Raw genomic sequence first — 24,343 nt, forward strand, 5'->3', positions numbered from 1 at the left:
ATAATTATGTTAAATTGTATGTTTATTGATGGACATTGGGCTTAAAACATATTTTTAAGTATTAAGATGGTTCTTTGTGTATTAGTTTTTGTTATTTGTTTTAAGCTTAGAATCTATGGGGTGGGCCAACTCCTCTTCTATAGTAATTACAGTTTATTTTGTGAGTGTATCAGTACACCCATGTCAGTGGAGAACTAAGTGATCAAAAATATATTCAGGAAAAATATTTAATAGCAATTAACTTGGTCATACATTTTGGTAACTTTTTCACACAACGTTGGCTCCTGAACTAGTATAACTCACAAAAGGGCAGATAATGTACTTTTTCTCTTTTATTTTCTGAATAATTTCTGGTTGAATTCTTGCCATAATAGTGAAAGGTTGTATAGAAAGTACATGTAATCGGCAAACACGTTATTGTATTTGTCGATAAATATTTAATCATGTTTTGTGCTTTAATTTCTGTTTTAATAATAAAATAAAATCATATGGTCATACAATTTTTTTCATACAATCTATTACTCAAAGAGGGACGAAAGATACCAAAGGGACAGTCAAACTCGTAAGTCTAAAACAAACTGACAACGCCATGGCTAGTTGGTAGTGAAAAACGTAAATACAAAATTGACGTTTTACATGATGACGACGTCACTTTACACCAATCAGGCGCTATTCACATAGAACACCACTTTTAAAGATGTATACCGACACATATAAGAACGTTAACTTAGTTAGCCTTAACATAAAACCATGAATTAGTGTCTTAATTTCAGACAATTGATTCACTGTCTTCTCATCAATATTGTCGATAGTGTTATATTTGAACACCCAATATAAATCATTCTTTTCTAAAAAAAAAAAAAAAAACAACGACGAAACACTTTGGTTTCCAATTATTTCTTGATACCTAGCGTGAATTCCTTCATCTTAGCAGCTAGGGAATTAGTTACTCCTGTTTCCTCATCCCCAAAAACGGAGTTCATAGACATATCCGGTGAATAATGGGATGCAGGGGGCGTTCTTCCATAAACGTCTGCTAGTTCACGAAAGTAGGAGGCAAAGTTTCCACAGCATAAACCTATGTATTGCACACCTATCTGTTTGGCCTCATGAGCAAAGTGACGTATGTCGGCAGAATTACATCTGACACTCTCTAAATCATTTAAGTAAAGATGTTTACCTGCAAATAAATAACACAATATCACAAACGTTCACCCGCTACACTGTTATATAACAAATTTAACATAATAATGTACCGATAAATTTCAGATATTAATTTAGTTTTCGTAGAAGGAGTATATTTTTCGGTTTTGATTTCTAGTAATGTTTTGTTTTCACATTTTCTATGTATACAAAGTTAATTTTAGAGGTCTATCATTTGTGTTAGAAATGCATTTCCTTTTAAGATTTGTCATCGTGCATGAAATAGCATTTCAGGTTTTGCTCACATGGTTAAGGGTGCATACATTAACAAAGTTCCTAGTTGCAATACATATTTATTTCGTTTCACTTTCATATAAAACGGTTCCAATGAAATTTGGAGTAATAACAGCGTAACAATATTCCCTTCTATGTCTAGCAACTAAGAAATTATTAATTTGTTTTGTCTCATAACATATAAATGTACCAGATCAATGTAATTGCAAACTGTATAAAAGCAATAGGAGTATTATTATATAATTCCTAGTTCAAATATCGTTCATAGTTCATTTAAAGTCTTTCTATTACTCGGCTTTATATATGTAGGACTCAAATCTATGGTGGGTTCGTAATCTATGGCAGATTCCTAATCTATGGCAAATGTGACGTCATGCCGTCCCAAGTCTAATGCAGATTTTTTACAATCCTAATATATGGCAAGTTTTTTAACTTCCTAATCTATAGTGGATTTTTGTTGTTTCCAAGTCAATGGAAATATTTGTGCAAATAGAAAACAATGCAGCACATATAAGACCATTGACTTGTCTTAAACAAGTGGACATGTACGTAACATGTCTATAAACATGTGTGAAATAAACATTCCATAATGTTAAACAACATTGTGATGGTAACAAAAAATATGTAATCGTTTGTGGCCGCAAAAACGTAATATTGCGTTTTTCTAATGTGACGCAATTTAAAGATCTGCTATAGATTTTGAGAAAACAAAAATCTGCCATAGATTTGAGTTGTTTGGCGTTTGTAACGTCACATTTACCATAGATTAAGAATCTGCCATAGATTTGGAACCCACCATACTTTTGAGTCCTTCATATATATTCTAATTTCTGATTAAAAAATATAAAAGCCTCCCTAACTAATTAAATGAAATTGAGAAAGGCCAATTGATATTTTATCGTATGTTTTTCTTTGTTGTGATGTTATGCTATTGTTTCAGAAAAAGGGAGAAGGTTTGGATCCATTAAAACGTTTAATCCCGCTGCAAATGTTTGCACCTGTCCTAAGTCAGGAATCTGATGTACAGTAGTTGTCGTTTGTTTATGTAATATATACGTGTTTCTCGTTTCTCGTTTTGTTTATATAGATTAGACCGTTGGTTTACCCGTTTGAACGGTTTTACACTAGTAATTTTGGGGCCCTTTATAGCTTGTTGTTCGGTGTGAGCTAAGGCTCCGTGTTGAAGGCCGTACTATAACCTATAATGGTTTACTTTTTAAATTGTTATTTGTATGGAGAGTTGTCTCATTGGCACTCACACCACATCTTCCTATATCTACTTAAGAACATAAAGACGACACTACCATTGAATATTTTTTTCAAGCAGGATTGTTTGTGAACGGTCTGTGAATCTCAGACTATTTAAACTCTATAATTTACTGTGACAGTTCAACGACACTGTGCTGTATTTCTGACCATTCACTCAAACCACGAACGTTAATAAACTGTATTTCTAAGGTCATGTAAGGAAATGATTTCAAAATCGTATAAATGGTGGGAGGCTATTTATTAATTGTTCAACACCTATGTGTATACATTTGAATATTACTCTTTCTTTAAATCACAATCTGACAGTGGATTTTCTAGCATTGTGAATTGAACCATGTTATTTACTAGTTCGACAGTTTTTTATATGTTAACATAAAAACTGACAGAATCGCATGAGCTGCACACGAAGAGAGACATGGAGCATCGACAGTCAAAGAGTGAAAATTTAACATATTCAATTTCAGTCATTTTGGAACAGTTTTTGTGTTATGTGGCTCGGGCCTATTCGAAGTTTCTATCAGAAGTGCCGGATTTTTTTTATCCGTTAAACGTCCAGTAGACGTCCGTTGGTGAATTTATCTGACAGACCTTCAACAGATGTATAACGGACACGTAACGGAGAACAAACGGAAACGAAACGGAGGAGTATCGTACAAAACGGACGCTTAACGGACGTTCAACGGACTTTTTATCCGTTGGACGTCCGTTTAAAGTTTTGAACATGCTCACCGGACAGAACGGACGTCGACGGATAAAATGTACGCTAAACGGACTGCAACGGATATGGACGGACGTTTAACAAATAAGAACGGACGTCTAACGGATATGAACGGATTGAAGCAGAGTTATCCGTTAGGCGTCCGTTCGAGCTATCCGTTAAGGTGTGACCGAGGCTTAACGTTTTTAATCAATCAAAATACTTAAAAAAATAATAGTGAATTTACTACACATACTATTCGTGTGCATGGTAATTTATGCGTGAAATTATACGGAAATTCCCAAGCCACCTTAAGGAATGACTGTACTATTTTTTTTCTGTCTAAGAAGGAATAACATAAAAAATGTAGTGCTCACTGAATAACACGCGAAGCAGGTTATTTTTAAGTTTGCAACTCTTTTTTATGTTATTTCGAATAGACAGAAAAAAAATATTACAATCATAATTTTAATACTAATATAATTTAAAATCAAAGTAAACCATGAAAACACGTAGTTGAAGTCACGCTCACATGATAAAATTTCGTCTATTGGCTGATAAACAAAACAACGTCAGCCAATCAGAAGACGCGTTACATCCAAAATGAAATTATTAGGTAAATAGTTTAAAATACAACAAAAATGTACCACGCCTCTTTCTTTGTATGGTCTTACCTGTTTTGGGATCTTTCAGGGACTGAAATGTTCTGTATTCATCAGTACAACGGAACGGAACCGGCAAAGCAGCAATTGGACCCTTTAATACATTTGAAGAGTATCATAATGAAATGATTGTGTACATGTGCTCTATAGGCATGCGAAACAATTTCTTCAAGTACCCTAACGTTAAGCATAACTAACAATAAACGTACCCTAGCGATACACGTAACCGTTTTATCACGTATGTGAAATAATCTGTATACCCTATGCGCAATGAACACGTCTGCTTGGAGTACTAGTTGAACAAATAAAGCAGGTTTTTATTTCCTACAAGTTACATCCACTTCTCTAATTCTAACCCGTTTATCATTTTCCGACGTGTAAATATTTTTATTAAATAAGTGTGTGATTCGTTTGATCTCAGTTTTTCATTGGTCAAGATTCTATTATAACGTCAAATTTTCTTGTTCTTCTCTACATTTTCTATTGTGACGTCATGGACAAGGGCGAACATTCCACAAAACGTCAAATAGAATGAATACAACTTTATTCAGAGATACGAAAAAAAGGAAAACAATTGTCTGTATATCTTCTTGAATTAATTAGAGAAACAATTTCTATCAATAAATTTCGTGCAATTCGATTTTTAACAACGACAGTTTAATCCTTTTAAACATTTTTATAAAATCATGGCACTTAATACAGTCACTGTGGTAGAATATGAACTTAACTCCAATTAAATAAGTTGTACAGTAATAAAAGGTTAAACATTTGAAGGACAGATTTGCATACAATATCATAACAACTAACTGACATCTGATTTCTCTCTACAAATTGAGAAAAGCATCCTGGAAATCGAATATTTTAACATTATGGCGACACATTCATAGCACGACATTATGGCGACACATTCATAGCACGACATTATGGCGACACATTCATAGCACGACATTATGGCGACACATTCATAGCACAGTCGATTGGACCATTAGATTATAGATAGCATCCCATTACCCTGCTGCTTAAAGGACTTGATTTTGGAATGCACTTGTTTTTTTAAACGTTTTCTTCTCAATTTGTTTTTTTTAGACTTAGATTTTTCAAATGAATGCAAGGGATGAAATGTTTTCTCCTGTGATTAGCTGTAAGAACAAATATTTTCGCGTATATCTAGGGAACATGAATAAACTGTAACGCGTACAACTATAAACAAAACAAAATGTTACTTGTATCTGAACACTGTGTCATCATTTGTTAAATTGGTATGCATTTATTGTTTTGAAACGTTGTAGTCTCATTTGTTCTCAATATAATTTAGATATTTCTGATGTTTGTATTTATTGTATAAAACTTTAGATTTGTAACTCCTCAATTTAAGGCAGAATTTGATTGGATGATGAAATTATGTTGACCCAGATAAATGTTGATCCATTAAATATAAAAAGGGGTGACAGGATGAATGAAGCAACAGTTACGTGTACCTTCACGGTAAAGAAGAACAAGAACAAGAAGAATCGTGCAACAGAAATATAATAGCTCACATAGAGCGGATTATATTAACTATATATAATGAATGTCAGTAGCTAATGAAGTGCCAGATTACTTACTTTACATGTTTTTCGTATTTCTCTTAGTAAAGGAAGCATTGTTTCCGGACCTCTTGCACAATTAAGGCCTACAACAGCCGCTCCGTTTTCTTCTAGAATTTTGCATGCCTCTGGTATAGGTACATCGTCTGTGGTTATATCCGGGAAATATGCAGCGATTGTTATAACTGCTGGTTTCCCTAGATCGAATTAAAAACAACAACACTTTTAACCATCAAATAGTTCTTGAAACTCTTAAGACAGTAACAGCATACTAATACGACAGGCTTAAAGATATAGCAAGATCAATTATGTTACGGTTCATCTAGAGAACTTGACTTCGATTAAAAATAATGTATATTTTGACACATTCTTATTCAGTACCAAATACTAAATAGATTATATATTTCGCGAGTTGCAGAAAGATTATTTTATTTGATTATTAACAATACCTTTTCCATACTCTTTAATGCATTCCAATGCAAGCATTGCTTCACCAAGTGCATTGAAAGTTTCTCCTATGATATAATCAACGCCTTCCTCTACGGCCCATTCTATTTGTTCCTGTTGTAAATGCATATGTTAAATATGAAAAATATTCATAACTAGAACTAAAATTGAGAATGGAAATGGGGAATGTGTCAAAGAGACAACAACCCGACCAAATAAAAAACAACAGCAGAAGGTCACCAACAGGTCTTCAATGTAGCGAGAAATTCCCGCACCCGGAGGCGTCCTTCAGCTGGCCCCTAAACAAATATATACTAGTTCAGTGATAATGAACGCCATACTAATTTCCAAATTGTACACAAGAAACTAAAATTAAAATAATACAAGACTAACAAAGGTCAGAGGCTCCTGACTTGGGACAGGCGCAAAAATGCGGCGGGGTTAAACATGTTCGTGAGATCTCAACCCTCCCCCTATACTTTAACCAATGTAGAAAAGTAAACGCATAACAATACGCACATTAAAATTCAGTTCAAGAGAAGTCCGAGTCTGATGTCAGAAGATGTAACCAAAGAAAATAAACAAATAGGTTATTAAAAAAATCAGGAGAAGGTGGCCCATTTAATTATTTACACTAGTAAACCAGTTTTGATTTGAAACGATCATTTTGATCTAATCAACTCTAAAAAGACTGAAAAGTATTATTTTTAAGTAATTTTCAACGTTTCAGTCATTATTTTTCATATTTACTGTGGTAAATAGTTATTAATTTTGATCTGAAACGGTCATTGTGATTTTAGCAGCTCCAAGAAGACTGAACAATAATTTTTAAGTCATTTTCAGCGTTACAGTCAATATATATACTTATCCACTGTCATATATAGTAAACTAAGATATATAAGGTATTTTGTAGCAAAGATATAAGCAATTTTTTTATATTAAACATATCAGTTTACCTTAAACATATCTCTGACTTTAGCATTAGCCTTTTCATCTCCCGGTACAAACACAGTAGAATTACACAATCCAAATGCAAACAGCTTATTGTGTTTTCTTGCTACTTTCCTAGATATCCGTAGGGCAGTTTTATTAAGCTTTTCCAAGTCATCTTCTCTTCCTATTATTTTTAGTTTTTCTCTGTGACCATAATACTGTTGCAATATTAAGCATATTACATGTATTTGTTTTTATCAATGATAAATTAATGATTATAAAAGGTGCTCGCAATGTTTGTTGCATGGATAGTAAAGGCGTATGAAAAAGGCTAGAACTAAACAAAGTAAGATTTTTTAACATCTAAAGACAATAAACAGATGCATTTTAATCAAAACACTTCTTTTCGGAAGTTTGACAGTTGAAAATTTCTCACGCTATGATATTTAATATAGAATATACGATTATACAGCATAGCTTTTCAGATATTTTTACTTTTCCTTTACTGTGATTTTCAAATCCTCTAAACTAAGTTTAATATAAGTCATTCACAAGGAGTTTGATATGTGTCATATTGAAGAGGGACGAAAGATACCCAAGGGACAGTCGAACTCATAAATCTTATAAATAAACTGACAACGCCATGGCTAAAAATGAAAAAAAAACCAGACAAACAATAGTACACATGACACAACATAGAAAACTAAAGAATAAACAACACGAACCCCACCAAAAACTAGGGGTGATCTCAGGCGCTCCAGAGGGGTAACAGATCCTGCTCCACATGTGGTACCCGTCGTGTTGCTTATGTGATAACAAATCCGGTAAATAGTCTAATTCGGTAGGTCACATTCATGAAAGGGAAGGGGGTTGTAGTTACGACGTAAGGAACATATCCGATATCATTTGTGCAACGGTTATTCCATAACGGTCAACCAAATCGTGATGGCGTCCGTAAAATTTACGAAGGAATGATTTCAACTTCACCATTTGAAACTCTTGGTTTAATTAATAGCTTCCTTGTGAGCAGCAACCCTCTATCACGAAAATCATGATAGGAAATGCAAGCACGGGAATATCGTATCAATTGGGAGATAACAGATATGGGTGACAGTAAAAAAAGAAACAAGCAAAACAAAATGGCTGAACCTACAGTGAAAGCTTCAACAACATCGGATCCTGCATGAACAAACTCCTCGTGCATCACTTAACTAGTTCTGGATTTTCGACGACTACTTCCGGTGTATTAGCACCATATTTCAGGTATCCTCTTCGACCAAATTCGAAAAGATAACCTTCTGCGATGAGTATGTTTTCACCATTCCTTAATCTCTGAATAAAATCTGTAAATTATAATAGGTATATGGGGTGTGATGTCCTAAAACATGACGAAACTCGTGAATTAATATATATCAAGCAGATTATTCAGGTAAATAGCATGATTATAAGATAAATATATAAAAAGATTTTAAAGAAATGTTACAACATAGTTTAGAACGCATAATAAAACACATTCTATCATTTATTTGGCTAATGTCCAATAAAGATAGTCACATTTTTAATCAAGTGAGCATAAAAAGCACCAGGGGAAAAACCAGAATATTTAAATTCAGTTTCCTATATTTTTAAGGAACACTGTATTTGTCAAAGTTGAAACATGATACATTTTATTAATATACATTAGTGTGTTTTTTTTTTCTCTTCGTTGTAATCATTGATTTAATTGTATTCAAACAATTGTAATCATTTTGTAATCATTTGTACCAAATTTAACTTGTAATTAATCTGACTGTAATGGGCGTCTTTAATTGACAATAAAATATATTTGGTTTGATTTGATATGATTCATCGTTAAAACCGAAACCAAATTGAAAACATATAACACTGATTATTGTTTGTATTGCTGAGATAGTACTTCTTACTAGTCTCAAGCGTTATATTTTCATGCAATCTATTGCTGTCCAAATCTATTGTAATTCTGGCTTTTCATTTTTTTTATCCATCTACACGATTTATATGCGTTTTTAAATACATCAGATATCTTGTATGTCTGGTCATAAAACATACAGACATAATGCTTCTAATATTTGTTTCCGAAGGTCCATCCAATCATCTAATAGATGTGAACACTATAAAATAACTTTCAGTGAATCGCAGTATGAGAGATGAATATGCGCTCACTTACTTATTCAGAGGAAATCCCCTACGCTATTTATAGTATTCAAGATACACCTTTTATTCAAACATTTTTGTTATATTTTACCTTAATTGTTATCAAAGCAGAATTTTATTTTGACGCAAATGAAATATATCCTTTTGGCGTAAATGAAATACTGTATTTTTCAATAATTGACACAGCGCAAATGCAATGCGTCCTCATCCATTATACAACTGTGATAAACTTATGTATCTGTCATTTAAGTCTACTTCGTGATCTGATGTATTATTTTACACTTTTGTATCTTAATGTTTTCATTGGAGCATTTGTATTTAATTACCTATGTCTTCCATGTTAAAGTTGCACTAGGATAGAGTGAGTACACACTTCAAAGGGAAACACTTACAGTTCTTAGAAGGCCCTTTCCTTTAAGAACATATGTTGTGCATATTCTGTCTATACATTTGTTGCAACGAAAAAAAAATTCCCGAAGTGTAAGGTTGATTTTATATAAAAATTTCTTACCTGAAGTAGACATTGACATGCAGTTAAAAGTCTGTGAAAGTGTGTACTTCCTTTATAAAAGCGTGTTATCTTTCATTTATCGGAATAAATGTACCTATCCATGACCTTTTCGTGTTACATAAGGTGTAATCCTCATCAATTTAAGGTCAAGATTCAGTAAATAGGCTGTGTCTCAGGTTTTGGTAGAAATTTGCTTACAGCTTTTACAAATGACTCGTTGAGCTTTATCTGGAAATCATACGGTCTGGGGTAAAATTCGTGTCTATCCCATGTCATATCGTGGTAGGGTAATGTAAATAAAATTAACAAGTGAAGGTTGCATTTCTGTAAATATTGACAATGCAATTTCCCATAGAATCTCCTTTTACGGTTAAAACTGTACTACTTTTACTAAAAAGTTTTGAAAAAAATCATATCTTAGAATGGAAAGTTGATACGCAATACTATTTTTTTTCAAAGGTCAAAAGGTAGGGCTATGCAGCATATTTTCAACGTTAATACTCCGAACTTCTAAGAGTATAAACTAACACTAAATTTCTTAGCTACCCCTACCTTAACTGTAGGATTACCACAGATTTGAATATAAACAATATGCATATGTATACTCAGTGGTAACATAGAGATCATAACTGGGAACAAGTATGTAAAGAAAATTAACTATATATATGAATATTCTATATCTGCCAGAAATAGGCGCGGTATTTACAAAGTGCAACCTGTAAAGACAAACTAACGTCAGAAGCCTTGGTATAACCTTCCTCCCCTTTGGTCTCGACCGGTGAAATAACAATTATAGAAGGACGAACAGTAAAACAAAACTAGTCATCAAGCGCATGTATACAGTACACTCAAGTTATAGTATATAACGCCCATAAAAATACTAGTTTTAGTAAATGGCAGTTGTTATCTAATAGTTAATTTCTGTGTGTGTTGCATGGTCGTTTGTTTTTTGTTCTTTTCATTGTTTCTCTTGTTTCATTGTTTTTCTCTGATAATTCATGTAATTCCTTCGGTTTTAGTTTGTAACCCGGATTTGTTTTTGTCTCAATCGATATATGACTTTTGAACAGCGGTATACTACTGTTGCCTTTATTTAGTAAAATGTAGATAGACTAAAAAATCAAGATTGGAGGATACAAATTGAATGCATTTTTTTTAGAAAAAAAGACCACCAGATAATTTCAAGAACAAATATTTGGGAAGCAAACTACACAATAGTTGATATGTTTCACTGCATTTAAAATAAATATCGTTACTCGTGCGAGCAATTTTGCAGATGAAATATCTACAAAACATAATCTCTTTGTACCATTATGAAAAAGGTTCCATGCAACCACAAAATAGTCTTCAATAGTGTTATATCAAGGCCTGTGATTATCTAATTATTTAAATGGCATTGTATTCAATTTCCTGCGGAATCCCTCAAGTATAATGACACCATCCGCAATTTTCTAAGATAATTGTTTTCTTTTTCTTTTTCTTTTAGAGGGTTCTGGATAAATTTTGTTTCATACTAGTAGAAAAACAAATCGTCTAGTACGAATGCAAAATTAGTATCCACTTGAAACCCGACTGTCTGTTGAAATACCAATCCTCCAAAGTCAACAATCAAAGCGCTGTAAGCGCTGAAGGCAGTTAACCAAAAACCAAGGCAACCGTAATTATGAAAACTGTGGCAATGTTGCCTCAACATTAAACATTCATATATAGTACATTCATGTTTATCTAATGATTTATTTATTAAGGCAAATAATTTATATGTTATCAAGGTTTCAAAAGCAATGCATATACGGTATCAATGTATATTTTTTATGGTGAATCTGCAGTGGTACAAGTTCCCAATGATTGCAGTTGTTCTACTTGGTAGTTAACCTTGGTTTTATTTGACTGCTAGAAGTTCAATTTGACTTAGTATGAACATGTAATAGTATAAATGGACTGGTTTCCCTGGAAAGAAAACTGAGTTTGTGTTCTATAGTACAAAAGTTATGAGACACGAATCAGACAAATGTTCACTTCAACAGGGATCAAAGGTGAGGTCTGACTGACCTGCCCATAGTAAATGTAAATGATTTGTTATTTTGTCCCATACATATGAATATATATAATTTAGGGGTGGGGATCTCAACGGTTTTCAAGTTCTCAAACAGGTAGGGGTAGGCAGAGGATTTAGGGGGCAGGGGGCCCGGCCCCCCCTTTTTTGGAAAAAATTTGGTTGCTTATATATGGAATCACTGAAGCGTGACTGGAGCGGGCCCCTCTTAGGTCAGTTAGTGGGCCCCACTTATAAAATTTTCTGGATCCGCCACTGGGGGTAGGGTGACCCTAGGGACTTCCCCTACATTTCATTTTATTTGTTATATTGTCCCATACATGAATATATATGGTTTAGGGGTGGGGATCTCATTGGTTTCCAAGTTCTCAAACAGAAGGGGTAGGGTGACCCAAGGGACTCCCCCTATATTTCATTTAATTAGTTATATTGATCCATACATGAATATGTATTGTTTTGGTGTGGGGATCTCGACCGTTTCCAAGTTCTCAAACAGGAGGGTTGGGATGACCACAGGGACTTCCCCTATATTTCATTTGATTTGTTATCATTGTCCCATACATGAGTATATATGGTTTAGGGGTAAGGATCTTGACCATTTCCAAGTTCTCAAACAGGAGGGTGAACAGTGACCTCAGGGACTCCCCCTATCTTTCATCTGATTTGTTATATTGCCCCATGCATGAATATATATGGTTTAGGGATGGGGATCTCGACCATTTTTAAATTCTAAAACAGGAGGGGTGGGGTGACCCCTCGCAACTCTTCCTATATTTCATTTGATTTTTCATATTGTCACAAACATGAATATATATGGTTAAGGGGTGTGGATCTCGACCGTTTCCAAGTTCTCAAACAGGAGGGGTGGGGTAACTCCAGGGACTCCCCCTATATTTCATTTTTTATTTATTATATTGTCCTATACTTGAATATACGCAGGGGCAGACTCAGACGGGGGAGGGTTGCGGGCATGCACCCCCCTTAAATTTGCAAAGCATGGGTTGTTCTCAGCTTAATAAAGAATATTCCGAGAATTTTACCTCATTTTTTTTTAGCCTCGCTCTGCTCAGCGAAAATTTAAGCTTGCGCCCCTCCTAACCTAAAATCCTGGATCTGCCCCCTCATATGGTTTAGGGGTGGGGAGCTCGACCGTTTCCAAGTTATCAAACAGGAGGGGGTAGATTGGCCCAAAGAATGCCACCTATATATCATATGATTTACTTACATTAAGGTATATATACTTTGCATTATTAGTGAAAAAAAAAGAATGAAACTTTCAGCTACTGACCCTTCAAAATTGAGAAAAAACAAATAACCCCTCGAAATTGCAGTAAACTTTACACTTTAAAAGCATCTCACATGCATTATCATCATTTATCATTTATAAAGAAAATTTAGACTGTGACCATGAACATGTATATTGTTAGATATACTGTTCCCAGCTGTCACGTTGTATTGGATTTTTAAATTAAAATTTGTCAAAAAGTAATTTTGAGTTTCTGAATAAAATATTTTTCTGCTTTTTCTTTCTTCTACATATATCTTTTGGTTTACATTACTAGTGTTTATATTCATTTACCATGCATAGATGTATTTTTTCACCTGCTTGGATTTATTTTGTAAATGATCGCCAAACCCGGAATTACCCTTATCCGCTTCCGGAATCGGATCCGATTTTGTAAAATTTTGTCTTCACGGCCGCCATTGTTATGTGTTTACAATGTTGTTTTTGTCAATCAGATACGATTTTACTCGAATTTATACAATATTTGTCGGCGATTTTCTGTATAAAGCTAGCGGTTGAACAAAATGAACATCGCCGTCATGAATAATAATGATAAAAATAAGTTTTTAGCTCGTTTAATTGGAGACTTTGGTGAACATGGTGAAAAGGTTTGCAAAGTAATTTCTTATTTTCTTTCAAATGTAAGGTTACTACGTCGGGCGTAGCTAGAAACCAACTATCCTAGTCGAAATTCCGCTTGCAAAAGTGGAAGGTCGCGGACCTCGGACCACCGCTAATTTGCACACCTGCCTCCAAATTGAAAAGCTACGAAAATTTCTTTTTCTAATTTGAAATTGCCGCCAACAGCATGAACAGTTGAAATTATTGTACTACGTATTGATGACAAACAATATTCCTACGACTTTTGTCATTTGGGAAATCTAAACTACTTGTCTTAAGAGATTTTCGGCGATTAAATATTTCATACAATTGTTCTTTGACATCTTAGCTAAAAGCACAAGTCATAATGAACTACACAAGGATTCTTAATAAGCACTACTTCCTATGTGTAACTTTAAAACTTTTGGATAAATCGACGATCATTTAAGGAAGTACACCACTAAGTCATGGTCCCATTGCTTTCTATGTTAAATTCCTCCGTTTCAAGTAGGCACACCTCTTTTGTTTTAAGTTCAAATAAAGTGGCAATCATTGCATTTCAAAGCAACACTTTATGGTGTCTTGTACTGAAAAAATCAACATACCTTTAATTGCATATAAGAAAGAACTGGTTCCCGGAACACGGATGTACCGAAACAGGTACTTCAGATCTGACAAACAGACAAAATGTACCCTCTTTTTAAAATTTGGTGCATTTTTTTTAATATTCAAAATCAAAAGTCCAAAAGTGTTTTACAATGATCACCAGTCCTTCAGCTTTCATTTGATACCAAAAATACCTAAATATTTTACATATTTTGAAAGTTACACTCATGCGTAGAAACTATTTTGTGTTAAATATGTACTACTTTCTGGTATGTGCTTTCTGGCCGGGCCTGAATTAGTGGTGTTACACCTTAAGGTTTTTCTGGTCATTTTTTTTGTAATCCAGAATAAAAAGTATTAAAAAAGTGTTCAATTAGTTATATATAACATAGTAGCAAGCTAGATAATAACAATGGCAAGTATTTCAGGATTTATTGGGTAGAACACAAATCTATGGTGCTCGCATAATGCAGCTTAACTGCATAAAAATATTGTCGATCAAAAAGTTTATAACCTACCGAATTCTGCAGAGATCATCTCGATTATCAATTAGATGGCGCATATTCTTAAATCACACAAATGTTGATATATTATAACGAGTCAACGTATATTAAATTGTTCCTCTATGATGTTTGGGGAAAATTTGTACGATTTAGTTGATTATGTAATGAGATTTAAGTAGAAAAACATAAATAATCTATAAACATACAAGAACATACAAATAATTAAACAACCTAGGATATGATGATGTATAGGATTGAAAACAACATACAGCTTGGTAAATGACCAACCCATGATATGATTGGAGATTGGTGAAATACATATAATAAAACAGCAAATGATATGATAGAATCTAAAATGGACAAGAGCATAAAAGTAATTGAACAAACAACAGACAAGTAAGTAAACAATCTAGGATTTGGTTTGATATTGGATATACAAGAGCATAAAAGTGATGCAACAACTCAAGATCATGCAAAAGTCAAAAAACAACCAATGTTTGATGTAAGATAAAAAAATACAAGAACATACAAGTATTTTCACAAACCGGTATTATTAAAGTGAGATATGGAATAGACAAACACATACAAAGTTATTTACTACCTTTAAACATTTTTTTTTAATTTAAACAAACAATTTTAATTCTTCTTAATGTCCAACATAAATTCGCGAATTTTATCTGCTCTTGTGTACTTTTGCCCTTCTGGTGCCCCAAATACATGACTTAGGGAAGACTCATATGTATATTTTGAACTAGGTGGTGTTTTTCCACAAGCCTCGGCCATCGCACGGAAATAGGTGGCACAGTTTCCACAGCAGATTCCAAGGTATGTTACGCCTATCTCCAATGCTTCCTTTGTAAACTTCTCAAAGTCAGACGAATTACATCTAACACTATCTAAGTCAACTGGGTATAGGTATTCACCTGTAAACACAAACAAAAATAAAACATTAAATGTTTGTTACCTGAGAAAAAAAGCAAAACACTATAAACTAGATGTAAAACAAACAGTGTGAAAATGTGACTTTTATATGTATATATATTATTATATAAAAGAGAACTCAAACGACTTTGGTTAGAATTAAGAATAGGCGTGCATATTTGGTCAGAAGTTAGAATAGGCGTGTATAGTCTTGAATATAAAAATGAGTTTACCGGATAAACCTTCTACATAACAATTTAATGTAGCACAGTAGTGTATTTGTTTTAAGTTTAGTTGTTTATGTTATATATTTGAAATATTGTATCTTTGTCATCTGCTGAGATTTACGATAGATGGGTTAGTGTTTTACGATAGATTGGGTATTGTAAGAAAAAGGAATCACGGAGCTTAACATACTTATAATCATATCATAATTATTCAACGGATCATGATATATAAGAAAAAGTCCAATTCAGTAATAAAAGCGTGTTTTGCAGGTCAGTAATTGTTACAATGCCATTGAACTCTTTTCACAATGTACCTGTTTTTGGATCTTTGAGGGACTGGAAAGTCTTACAATCCTCCGTACAACGGAAGGCCACTGGTAATGCTGCTATTGGACCCTGTAATTGTTGAGAATAAGATATTAGATCATTCCTTAACTTTCAGAAATAACTACATCTTTTGGAAAACTATGATAATTTAAAAGAATACAGCTGAAATATTGATTGCAAAAGAACCAACTCTCCAACTTTCGGGTAACAAACTAAAACTAAGGGAAACACATCAACTATAAGAGGAAAAAACAAACAACAGAAATACAGAACTGTCACAAAACAAACGTCAACATACATAGAAAAAAACTAGTTGATAACAACTGACATATTCCTGAATGAGTAAAATCCATACTATATTATACATTTGCTATATATTTCCACTCCTCGAAGTTCAGTTATTTTGTGATTTAACTTTTTATTATCAGATTAATAAATTTATACATATTAATAAATTTCATTTTGGACATTGCAAATATATTATAAATTGATTCATTACGGTTGGTGTTACCTTACAAACTTTCCTGACTTTTCTGAGAAGAGGTAGCATAGTTGCAGGACCCCTGCCACAATTCAGACCTACAACTGCAGCTCCCGCCTTCTCCAGACGTCTACAAGCCTCAGGTATTGGCACATCATCTGTGGTAATATCTGGTCCATAGGGTGTCAGCGTTATAACAGCTGGTAAACCTGTAAATACACTGTCTCTCAATTTTATCATTACTATAATTATAATGTTTGAATACATGCAGTTGTCAAAAAAGATTTTTTTTGTTGGATTAAAAATTATGTTCTCAGCCCAACAATGTTAAATCAGCAAATTTGAGAAGCATACTTATTTTCTTTCTTTGCCAGGATTTGAACTCGTTGTATATATCATTTAAATAATAGTAGGGGTTTAGGCTTACGATAATGCGTCCAAATGGAGTATAGAAAGTAACACCATTGATAAAGTGGAACATTTGTTTAGATGTGAGTGATGTATGAATAGGTAGTCATGTCTAGTCAAATAAAACAATGATATATCAACTTATCGGGAAAACAACGACCTTTAATTGTGAAGGATACATTTATAGTCTTACCGTTTCCAAATTCTTTGATGCATTCTAAAGCCAGCAATGCCTCTCCCAAATCATTGAACGTTTCTGCTATTATATAGTCTACTTTTTCTTCCGTTGCCCATTTTATTTGTTCCTACAGATATAAATGATCATCGTACTTCTATTCTAATCGAATACATTATAAAATTGAATTACTGACAATATTAAGAAAACATGAATGTAGCGGAAAATTGCTAGATATTGGAAAAGACTTATCTTAAAAATATAGATCTTTTAATACTAGCGTAATTCGTGATCAATGGTATGTTATCATGAGTTAACTATATCTCTAAAAACATATGCGGTAACGATCATGGAGCGGTTGCAACTGTGGGTTACAATACATCGTTAGATTGTATGGACGCAGCTATTTTATGAGCATAACATGGTTTTCAGAATTAAAAATATGGCTAATCCTGATTGGTTGATATGTGCGCCCGTATTTTTTTTATTATTGGAGACTTCGTGCATTCTGCATTATATCATAGGCCAAAATAAATATTATCCTTAGCCCTAACGGATATGAAATGTCTTTTCAACCCTAGGACGAGACACGTTATTTTAAGTGCAAAATTGTTATGTATGAGAGATAAGTACAAAATACGTTATTCTAATATGACGTTCTTCTTTAGCTTTGGGTACAAAGCCATGTTCTAATTTGAATAGAATATGGGCTGCACGTGATTGACGTCACAATTGAAATTGCAACGTCAGATGAATTTTTAACAACACCAGAGATCAAAATGGACATTTTTGTTGGTGTTGTTCGCTAGGAAATTAAATAAAAACATTCTTAAAGTAAGTTTAAATGTTTCTGTTCTTTTTTTATTGACAAACTGTTGAATTTTTTAAAACGTTTTTGTTCATCAAATCAAAATGGCGACATTTCGAGCATCTACTATAGGTCCGCTCCGAAGTACAAAAGTTCAAAATATTCCTATTAGAATCGAAATAATTCTATCATGCCATGCTCTATGCTCATTTTAACATGGGTAGGCATTATATTTGTAAACATTTAATACCTCGCTAACGCTCGGTATTAAGATATTAACAAATATAATGCCTACCCATGTTAAAATGAGCATAGAGCATGGCATGAAAGAATTATTTCTTAAAGAAAAGCAACGCGAATCTATATTTTTTGGACATAAAAATATTTTCTGAATAACTTTTTCTGTAATTCTAGCAAGGTTTCGTTAAAAAAATCAACTTTCTAAAGTCTGTATCTCGAAAGAGGCTATCATTGTCACCTATGGGGAAATTAATTGTTTATTTCAATCTATAGTGTGTCATGACTTGGTGTTGTGGGATATTATACAATTAAATGTTTTGGAATGAAAAACAATTATAGCAAATGTAAACCTGTGAGGAAGTAAAATACGCTTTACTTATTGTGTTTTGCTAACAACTGAATGGAAAACAGTTTACCTTTCCGGATCATTTGGTTTTACACCCAGTTTTCGATAAGGTTTGTGTGGCCCAATCTTTAGTTTGGTACTTTTTATTTACGACATGGTGGTGTGTGTAATTCTTAAACATAGCCGTTTTTATTTTTATTTTCATTTTGTTTCTTTTCTTTTTCAGCAGTAAAACCTTTAATGAAATTAAAAAAAAAAATCTTCAATTTCTCTGAATTTTTTAAAACCATATAGCGCAAGTAAAACAAGTGTGTTAATTTAAAGCTGAAACCGCTATCAAATGAAATATATGGTATGATAATATCGCATGCTTCTTTGTCGATTATAAATGTCATATCGTCACAAAAAAAATATACAGTATAGTGTGTGTATGTGCTTCATTGCCGAGTATAATTGTCATATTTTTACACAGCATACACACCTTGAACATCTCTTTGACTTTAGCAGTACATGTATCATCGCCTGGAACATATAAAGGTGTATTACAGAGACCTGCTGCCGTTAGTTTGTTGTGCCGGACTGCAACTTTTTTTGCTATTTTAAGAGCCGTTCGGTTCAGTTTCTCAAGTTCATCCTCCCTTCCTATAGATCGAAGCTTCTCTCTGTTGGCGTAATACTGAAAACTTTTATCTTTATTTGTAAATTAGATAATATAAACAGTGTACTGTTCAACTTTGAATAAATCGCATACTTCACTACAAACATTGTTAATAATAACAATTACACGAGACACAAATGTGCAAAGCAAACATATGGAATATGTAAATTGCATATAATAATACCCATTGCTCAAAAGGGAATTCAACAAGTGCATAACAACGACGTTATTGTCACAACAATACGACTGGAATTATATCATAAATACAATATACAAAGGTTAAATGCTGTAAGATGTAGTCTTTACAATTTTTTAAACACTATGAAACAAGATGAGTATTGTTTATAGCTTTTACCGTTTGATTTAATGGATACATGTTCTTTGTTTCTTTTTTGTGTTATGGATAGTTGTTCTTTGTCCTTTTTTAAAATATGCAAACGATTTTTATATTCTGTACATGTTTATCAATGGTGACAGTTCTGGGATCGATGAAGTATTTCGAAAAGACGAAAGCAAACCAGTCAGTGATCAAAGTACGGTACCGAACTGTAACGTTATTGAACTAAGAGCCACCCTACAATCGGCCTTAGAACGTATTTCAGAATTAGAACGTTTAGAAACGGAAAACCAAAAAAAAAAATCAAACACATGAAAATCGAAAACAATAAGTTAAAAACTGATCTCGAAAATGTTAATGACATATTAAGTCGACACTGTGTTGCGAACGAACAAAAATTTATACAATACGATGCTAACCACAAACTATTTAATCAACAAACCAAAGAAATTGGAGAATTCAATTTTAATTCTTACATGACCTGCGTTCAAAGAATACAAGCTGAGATAGAAATGTAGCAGAGTGATTTTTCATGCTTCATAAATTATGTAATTTGCACTTTTGAAATCATTGATTTATATTAAAAATCTACTTATCAAATTCTTATTGAGTCTTTAGTTGAATTATTTCACTCTTGCAAAGTATTTTTATTAAAGGATATTTATCCTTTATGATTTGATTTAGTATATAATTTACGTATTGAGTAATGTTACTCATACATATTCATGGGGGTTGAAACTGAACTCTTGTTTTGATTGGTTCTTGGTTATTGGCGGTTAAATTGAGTTTTCCTTTGTGTACCTTGGGTAGAATTTTACCTGGACACTGGTCAGTGAAAGACGTCCATTATTTACCCAGACTATTATAGCAGAAACCCATATTGACAGATTGTATATTGACTATATTCATCTACATAGTTTTCCAGACATGACTAGACTCTGATGTAGACTATTTACTTTGTGCCAAGTTCCTTATTTACTAGAGAACTCACTCCACAAGTGAGTTTTTATTCTTTGGTAATAAAACCATCCGAACCTTAGAAAGTCTTCTAGTTATTAATTTATACCGGAAGAGACCCCTTTCACATTTGGCGCCCACGAAGTATTATGGAATGATGTGGCACAGAGAGATCCGTCAGAAGTCCGATGTTCCAGAATTATTGTTTTTCTACCCGTAGATGTTGATGTTTACCAATAGTGATGTCACGCATATTTTCCAGATCACGTGCACGTGTTGGTGTTTACCTCCGTTAGCCATGTGAAAGGTTCAACAAATTACAAGCTTCTCTGAAAAAACAAGTTAACGAATTAAAATTATCAACCCAAAAATCATACGCCGAAAAAGTATCAACAGAAACCCCGGCTCATGCCTCAAATCAACCGTTTCTAAAACAGGTGAACTCTATTCCGAATAGAAGTAATCAGCAGACAAAAATAAACATTCCAGTGTGCTCACCCGTAACGGTCTTACCAAGCGAAGTAAATAAATCGACTAATGGTAACATTTCACCACTGTCAACTCCGAAGTCTTACACGAATACACACTCGGACTCACATAAAGATAACGGTTTGCGCGAAATTGATAAACAATTGAGCACGACTTATAAAATACCTGTACGATTGGATGGAGTAACCAAGGGTATAGATACCTCCCCCGCAGATTCTGATGAAAACTTTTTTACTGGTGTTAAAAGAAAGAGAACGGCGAGATATTATCCCTCGGGTATTAATCCTAAATCCACGAGATCAGGGATTCTAGCTTATCTTGAGAAAGAAAACGTACATGTGACTTACTTAAGATTGTTTAACCCAAAACACAGTGAACAGCGAGTATCTGCCAAACTCAATGTTGTTAAAAATTGCGCAGATTATGTTGAATCTCATAATGTTTGGCCGGATGGAGTACAATGCAGAAAGTGGTTAAGTAATTATGAGTGGAACCATCGTTTTTCAAATGAAACTGAAAACGAACAGCACCATGAATAAACTCTTTTTCAAAATGTGTAAAACAAAACTGAACTATTGTATTTTGCGTATATTTCTTTTGTTTTTGATTATGTCTAGTCTCAAATTATTAGCTTGGAATGTTAGAGGCATAATGTCCTCCACTGTTTTTTTAAGTAGTCTTTTGAAAAATACAGATTGTGATATTTGTGTAGTTTCTGAACACAAACTTAAAAAGAGTTCTCTACATTACATTTCCACTATTGAACAAGGCTACACTTGTATAGGTAAAGCTGAAGACTTACCAAATAAATATCACGCTTATCACGGGAAAGGCGGTGTTGCTATATTGTATAAAAATACACTACAATTCTCTGTTATATATATTAGTGAGATACATGATATAAACTCTGAAAGAGTTGTAGGTTTACAGATAAAAATCAAATCAAATAGGTCAATTTTTATTTTTGGAGCATACTTACCTTCTGACGATAGTATATATAATTATAGAAATGAATTGAACATGTTAGATACTTTAGTTTCTTATTATTGTAATTATGGCAGTGTTATTGTAGCAGGCGACCTTAATGCTAGTTGTCGTACTAAAGACAGATTGCATTCAAACCATTGTAAATCTGACGAATTGCAAAAATTTGTTAAAAGACATGATTTGTTATTTTCAGGTGGTAAAATTAAGCATACAGGGCCTGATTATACGTTCATAACTAAGAAAACTATGATTGATTACTTTCTTGTAAATAAGAGTGTACTTAAGCAACTGAGGTCTTGTGAAATTCTTGACGAAGGTTCGATTAGCAGTACTTCAGATCATTTACCGATAATAGTAGAACTTTTGATAGATAATAATCCACACCGAATAATGAATTCGTATAGCAAATTTCCGGCTTGGCATAAAATTAATGACGAACATATAAGAAACTATCAAGATTCTATGGACGTACCAATAGAATTGTTAACCGACCGAATTAATTCAGACAATGTAGATGTAGATACTGTTAACACGGAAATCGAAAGCATTTTTCATGCAGCGGCAGATTCCGGTATTCCTAAGTGCGTATTTAACTCATATACAAAACCATACTGGAACCCGATGTTAAGAAAGCTCATCAGACGGAACGGTCAATGCGTAAACGATGGCTGGCAGATGGACGGCCCAGAGGAATGAGTCATGAATCGTATAAACATTACAAAAAAGCCAAATATGAATTTCGGAATGTGCAAAACGCAGCTTACGAACAATATATTCAAAAATGTTACAATGACATAAACGAAGCAGCTGAGTGCGATATCCGGTTATTCTGGAAACTAGTAAAAAGATGTAGACCATCAACATCAAGAATTTATCCGGAAATTATCCATAATGGTGATACATGTAACGACCCAGAAAGCATTGCTAATGCCTTTATGGACTATTTTTCAAACAATTGTACAACAGACAATACTGACACTTTTGATACGTCAAAGAAACAATTTATTGACAGTGCGTATTCAGAGATTTTAAACACCTGCTATAACTGCAATGAGAACCTACCTGGTGGAGTCATCAAAGACAGTGAAGTGCGTGATATTGTCAAATCCTTGATGCGTAAAAAAGCCAGCGGACACGACAAAATTCAAAATGAACATCTGATATACGGCGGAGAAGTTCTTATCCGTTACCTTACTTCAGTTTTTAACCTCATAGTGAAGAAAGGTCGTGTTCCTTATGACAGGAAGTTTGGTTTAATAGTACCACTTTTTAAAGGAAACAATAAACCTAAAACATCTCCTGACAGCTACCGTCCGATTACACTTTTGCCGTGTGTTTCAAAGGTCTTTAAGCATGTTATAAAAAACCGTTTGCTAATCATATTAGATAACATAAACTTCCCTAACTGTCAACACAAGGATTTCAGAAGAACCTCGGTTGCCTAACAGCTTCCTTTAATCTTCATGAGACAATTTTCCATAATCTTGAATTTTGTAGTAAGATTTTTGTAGCTTTTCTTGATAGTAGGAAGGCATCCGACACAGTCTGGAGACTTGGTCTTATGTACAAATTGTTTCAACTAGGTGTGAACAATAAATTATGGGTAATAGTCAATGACTTTCATACAAACACGAAAAGTGCTATAGTTGTTAACCAGCACCAGTCAAACTTTTTCCCAGTGTTAGAAGGTGTAAGACAAGGCAGTGTGCTGTCTGGTGTACTGTATTTAATTTTTATTAATGATTTAATATGTGAAATTGAGAAATGCAATCAAAACAAAACGCACCTGCTCTTGCTGATGACATATCATGTATTGCCACGTCCCCACTGTCTCTCCAACGCATGCTTGATGTGTGTTTCGAGTACGCTAGAAACTGGCGGTTCTGTTTTAACGCAAGCAAATCAAGTATTATGCAATTCTCCATAAATACAAGAGAAAACACTGTTAACTTCCACTGGTGTATTGGAAATAAGAATATACCATTATCTGAAAACTATACACATTTAGGTATTGAACTTATTTCTCGATTCAAAACTAAGAACAGAACTATAAATGCTTGTAGAAAAGGTAAAAACGCATACTTCGCATTGAAAGGAGTAATGTCAAGAGCAACCAATCCGTCTGTATTAGTTAAATTATACAAAACTGTTGTCTTACCAAGTGTTCTTTATGGCTGCGAAACATGGTGTAACCTCAAATCATGTGATATAACGACGCTTA

General features: G+C 33.6%; 1 protein-coding gene and 1 pseudogene across 1 annotated transcript; both read right to left on the bottom strand.

Moving 5' to 3' along the window:
* Positions 1-213: 213 nt before the first annotated feature.
* Positions 214-9,801, bottom strand: LOC139499919 (betaine--homocysteine S-methyltransferase 1-like; annotated as a pseudogene).
* A 5,576-nt stretch (positions 9,802-15,377) lies between these two features.
* Positions 15,378-23,966, bottom strand: LOC139500460 (S-methylmethionine--homocysteine S-methyltransferase BHMT2-like). The gene is made up of 6 exons (XM_071289198.1): positions 23,909-23,966; positions 19,176-19,384; positions 17,319-17,430; positions 16,748-16,926; positions 16,224-16,305; positions 15,378-15,684 (listed from the first exon to the last, which is right to left on the bottom strand). Exons 1-6 carry the CDS (start codon positions 23,964-23,966, stop codon positions 15,398-15,400), a joined length of 927 nt encoding a protein of 308 aa, XP_071145299.1. The 3' UTR covers positions 15,378-15,397.
* Positions 23,967-24,343: the final 377 nt, after the last annotated feature.

This window comes from Mytilus edulis, chromosome 13, assembly GCF_963676685.1.
Source record: "Mytilus edulis chromosome 13, xbMytEdul2.2, whole genome shotgun sequence".
NCBI classification, from domain to species: domain Eukaryota; kingdom Metazoa; phylum Mollusca; class Bivalvia; order Mytilida; family Mytilidae; genus Mytilus; species Mytilus edulis.